Source organism: Berghia stephanieae, chromosome 1 (genome assembly GCF_034508935.2).
Source record: "Berghia stephanieae isolate SIO BIC M18660-M18661 chromosome 1, UCSD_Bste_1.3, whole genome shotgun sequence".
In the NCBI taxonomy this organism is placed as follows: Eukaryota; Metazoa; Mollusca; class Gastropoda; order Nudibranchia; family Aeolidiidae; genus Berghia; species Berghia stephanieae.
In genome coordinates, this window is record NC_088360.1 from 72,961,102 (window position 1) to 72,966,101 (window position 5,000).

General features: G+C 38.2%; 1 protein-coding gene across 10 annotated transcripts in view; it reads right to left on the bottom strand.

Moving 5' to 3' along the window:
* The window catches only part of LOC144956263 (HHIP-like protein 1), a 50,718-nt gene that overhangs the window by 18,534 nt on the left and 27,184 nt on the right, over positions 1-5,000 (bottom strand). For all 10 annotated transcript variants that reach the window (XR_013641935.1, XR_013641937.1, XR_013641936.1 and 7 more), the window contains exons 4-8: positions 4,769-4,890; positions 3,882-4,119; positions 2,750-3,103; positions 2,012-2,097; positions 365-540 (exon numbers count right to left, since the gene is read on the bottom strand). Coding sequence is in view for 7 of the 10 variants with exons in the window: in XM_078886741.1 (XP_078742867.1) it covers positions 365-540; positions 2,012-2,097; positions 2,750-3,103; positions 3,882-4,119; positions 4,769-4,890 (976 nt within the window). In the remaining 3 variants the exon portion in view is untranslated. The remainder of the gene's footprint in view (positions 1-364; positions 541-2,011; positions 2,098-2,749; positions 3,104-3,881; positions 4,120-4,768; positions 4,891-5,000) is intronic.

The following is a 5,000-nucleotide window of genomic DNA, read 5'->3' on the forward strand; positions in this document are numbered from 1 at the left end:
AGGAGGGGGAGGGGGAGGAGGAGGGGGAGGAGGAGGAGGAGGGGGAGGAGGAGGAGGGGGAGGAGGAGGAGGCGGAGGAGGATGAGAGGAAGGAGGAGGTGTGGAAAAACGATGAAGAAGAAGAGGAGGAGGAGGAGGATAAAAAGGAGGAGGAAGAGGACGATGACGACGAAAAAAAGGAGGAGGAAAAGAAGGGTGAGGAAAGGAGGTTATGGTGCAGGAACAAAAGAAAGGGGAGTAGAATAATAACCATGATGATGATGATGATGATGATGATGAAGAGAATGAAGACGATGGCGATGACAATAATGACAATGATGATAACGACGACGATGATGATGATGATACGATGAGTACACTACACCTGTTACTCTGTCACCCCTGTCAATGCCACATCTCCAGATATTACGGACACCATAAGCATAGATTTCAGCCTTCGCTCCAGCCTCCCCGACGAATGGATTGTCTGCCGGAATCGTGTACGGCTTGCTGAGGTCCGAGTCGACGTCAAGGCGTAACACTTTTCCATACAATAAATTTCTGGGGAAAGAATTTTAAAAGTTTACTTATTGATGCTGTGGGTTTAGCTAATATTCTCACAACATTGCGGCGCTTCACTGCGGCTGATGACTGGGTTATTCCAATCTTCTCTTGGAATACAAATTTCCCGTATGGGATGAATAAAGGGATTTTTAAAAATATATTTTAAATGACCGCCAGCCGGTATAACGTACCGACTTACAAAACTATGTGCAACCGTAAGCGTTTATAATCTGATTGATACGATTTAGTGAAAACTAATCATAAAAATGGCTGGCTAAAAACAGTGACGTCAATTTCGTTCCTTCTATAGTTTTGGTCACACCTGATGATGATGTTTATTATGATTGGTGAATAGTTGAGCACCATTTGAATGTGGCCTGTGGTCTACTGGGAGATAATGATGCACAGACGCAAGACTTATCCTTGAAATAAATTTCTGGAGAATTAATTTCAAAAGTCTACTTACAGTTTGAGTCACATCTCATGATGGTGTTCATTATCGTTTGTAGTGATCTATTGAATGATGATTATGCTAAAACTAAAACGTTGTCTTTGGATTTTGTCCTTGGGTATGTCAATTTAAACATGTTTCCATTTGTCATTCAGGTGTGCTTGACTACATATCTGACTATTGCCAAAGATATGAAAGTGAAGCTAAAAGATAATTTCGCGCTAAAATTATGAATTTTGACTTAAAATAAATGCAGTGCTAGTGCCTTTATTTCATTTATCTATTTGTATATATTCATCTTTTGCATTTTTTTTCTTTTGGTTGTTCTTGTTTTTGTTTTTGTCTCATATGGGGGGGGGGGGGGGGGGGGGGGGGGGGGGGGTGACATTTTTCACAAAGTTAAATTTCCGAATTCCGATAATTTTGAATTAAAACGCAGTTTCCTTCATCTAGTTCATCCCTGCATATTACCAGAAATTACTGTGACAGTGATTTTATGAAAATGGCGATTTGTTTAGAATGGAATGTCCCTATGATCACGTGGTCTTTTAGGGGAATATAGGAGTCTCCGTGAAGGACATAGAGTGTGTTGGAACAGTGGAATATGTTAAATACACGTCCATATATGACTATTTATACGTTCCCTAAAATTTTGTTTCTTGATGGGCTTGTACCAGATTTTAAAAAGTGAAGAGGGGAGACCAAGTTTTTGGTCATAAGGTGTATCTGAAAAGCACAGCAAAAGATTTAAGTTAAGATAAGGTTCCATTGGATTGCCCTATACACTCATGCCCATCAAATTGTGTGTTGATATATTACGTAAAAAAGACGACACTAGAAAACTGTTTGGTAATTCGTAGCTTTCTCTTGGCCCGACATTTACCTTAGATTGACCCATGCCCATAACATACCAAACAATGGTAGCCAGGTAGTTTTGAGTGACACAGAAATTTTTTTTGTTTCAAAATCAAAGTGATAATAAAACTTGCTGATAATGAAACTCAACAAAAAACATACTTGTTTTGGCCAGCATTCAGTGGATCCCCAGCAGCTCCGCCATCTCCGTGGAAAGTATAGAGGTATCCATCAGTGCCAAAGAATATCTGAATTGGACAGGGTAGCGCATTAAAGATTTTTTTTAATATGAAGGGGGAGAAGAAAAAAGAGAAAAAGGAGGAGGAGGAGGAAGAGGAAGAGGAGGGAGAAGAGGAGGGAGAAAAGGAGGGAGGAGGAGAGAGGTGCTGGAGGAGGAGGAGAAAGAGGAAGATGAAGGTTGTGGTGGAGGAGAAGGAGGAGGAAAAGGTGGAGGAAGGAGGGGGAGGAGGAGGAGGGAAAATGACAATTTAGCCTTCCCATAGATGATTTTAGATATTAGATGACTGACAAGTACAACTCTGTCATTTTGAGAACAAATAATGAGAGAGATTTTTTTTAATGCCCGTCGGAGGTCTAATCTATCTGACTTAGTTCAAAACTTACCAAATATTCAATTTAAATCGTTTAATGTATAGTGATTTGCCCTATACCAATGATATACTTTACAAACGAGTTTCATAAATTATCATCTTATCCATGGGATATCCCCAATAATTGCTATCATCCATTTAAAGCTAATCCAGGAGAAACTCCTGCATTATGCCTTATTCTCTGAAGGACTCATATTTTGTATTGTGGCATTAAAATACACTGAACATGATGAAAGTTATTAAAATACTACTTGTATAAACATATATCTGAAATAAGAATTAAACTTACTTCCCCACCATTGTGATTTGGGAATGGTTGAAACAGTTCCAAAATAACTTTTTCACTTGAGGTATCAGCTTCATTTGGATTACTGGACTTTACTTTCATCTCACTCACTCTCACTTTGCTCTTGACGCTGCTTTCATACTGCTTTAATTCTGGGGGTATCACGTCATCGCTTTCCACTTTCATTGAGTAAAAGATAAAGAATCGCCTGTTGGTGACAAACTGTGGGTGGAACGCCATTCCAAGGAATCCTCTTTCATCTCCGGGAAATGCTGAGACGAAAGCTTTATCTCTGAAGTCTAGAAAGATGCCCTCCCATTCGTTTTTCCTTGGATTGTAGATATGAACTCGGCCGATCTGGGATAAAGAAATATGCTATATTGTACGTAACCCATCACATTAATCTGATACTATGTCGGAATGAACGAGATGGAAAAAAAAACTGAAATCAAAGTAAACATGGTCAGAATTAGAAAATTCAATTCTTTTAAACTCAGATTTAGAAATATAACCCACTCTATTCTATTTAAGGATTAATTTAAAATCAATCTTTATAATTTAAGCTTAATAATCAAGTTTTTCCTCTTTAAATCACTACATAAATGGCAAGAAAATAGTTTATACTGAATGTTGAAAATGCGACTTGGCAGGTTTCTATAGGCACCCCCTCATATACCAACACAGACAAAATGGGGGAATATTAACATAATATAACTAGGGGTTTTGGCATCAACCAGAGATACTTTCACACAAATCACCTATACAGCAGACAGGCGAGTTGTCCATCGATGCACAAACTACGACAAGTCATTGAGACAGGGTAGCTTAATTTAATATAGAAATGAGAGAATAGGAATAAAAGATACCTATCTCGTGATTATGTTGTATCAAGATGAAAGCACTACCCCTTTATTACCATTAAAGAGAAATTATAACTTTCAAAACATTTTGTTCAGAATCTTCTCTTAATATAATGTTTTGGGTGTAACCACCAAGGTCATTGATATCAGCTAAACAGATGTTTTAAAGGAGTGAGTGGGAAGGGATCCAAGACGGGCCTAAGAATTTTCCAAGACAGTAACTAAAAGGAATACGATAGTATGTAGAAACTAATGCTTTTCAGACGATTAGATACCTGTTCAGCTACAAATACACGCCCAGAGCCATCATAGGCTGGTCTCGCGAACAACGGGTTGGCAAGGTATTTTTTCACAGTCTCCAAGCATAGGCAACCAGGGGTGGAGCTGACCTTGTTGGCAGATTGGCTGGGGTTGGAAGCCGAATCATCGACCTTGGCTTGTAAAGAATTCAAGTTTGTGAGAACATCTGGGTAGCAATAATCTTCATCGTCAAGGCCAGCTTTTTTGCAAAATCTAAAAGCAAAAAAGAGAGCAGTAAGATCAAAGAAGGTATCGCCAGGAGTGAGCAATTTTTCTATAACCTCTGCTGTGAATTTCTCTATGTTCATGGACAAACCAAATATTAGTGGTGATCAAAATGCACAACTATTAGTGCAGTGGATATATATTTCTTCTGAATGTCTTTTAACTAAATTCCACTAATGTTGTTACGTAATTCAATCTTTCGAATTGCTATAAAATGTGTAATGCTTTGTGTTAACATGCAGAATGTTCAAAACATGTAAAATAAAATGAGACTTTTAAAGCAAAGCGATGTAGATAATGGCTATAAAATGTTCAAAATTGATTGAATCACCCTGTATATGTGGTGAACGAAAATGAGACTTTTACATCATTGGCAACAATAGCTCTGTATTATGTCCGTGGCTGAGGCACTTTAGATACATTCCTATTGGCATAAACTTTACCAGAGACAATAAAGATAGTGTAAGGGTGCTATTACATAAACGACGCATAAGCACACGAAATTATACTAAATTAAATGGCAATTTAGTTTCTTATGCCTTGCAGGGAATAAATAAAATATTAATAAGCACGTCTACCGTGGTAAAACTACGAAAATGAGCTATACATCTGTTAAATATTACATTACATTACTCACCGTCGTTTAGAACGAAGAACCGTCAAGGCCGCTAACTTGGGGTCCAAGAACCAAACTATTTGACGACACTTCTCGTGGAATGTCTCACAGTAATCCTTGCATAATCCGGGGAAATACCGTGGCTGAAAAAGAAATGAATTTAAATCAGTTCAACCCCCTCTAACTATCGAACTCTGGAAAACGTCATTTTTCAAAATTTGGTCGGAGTTTAAACTCGCCCTTCAAGTGTCAT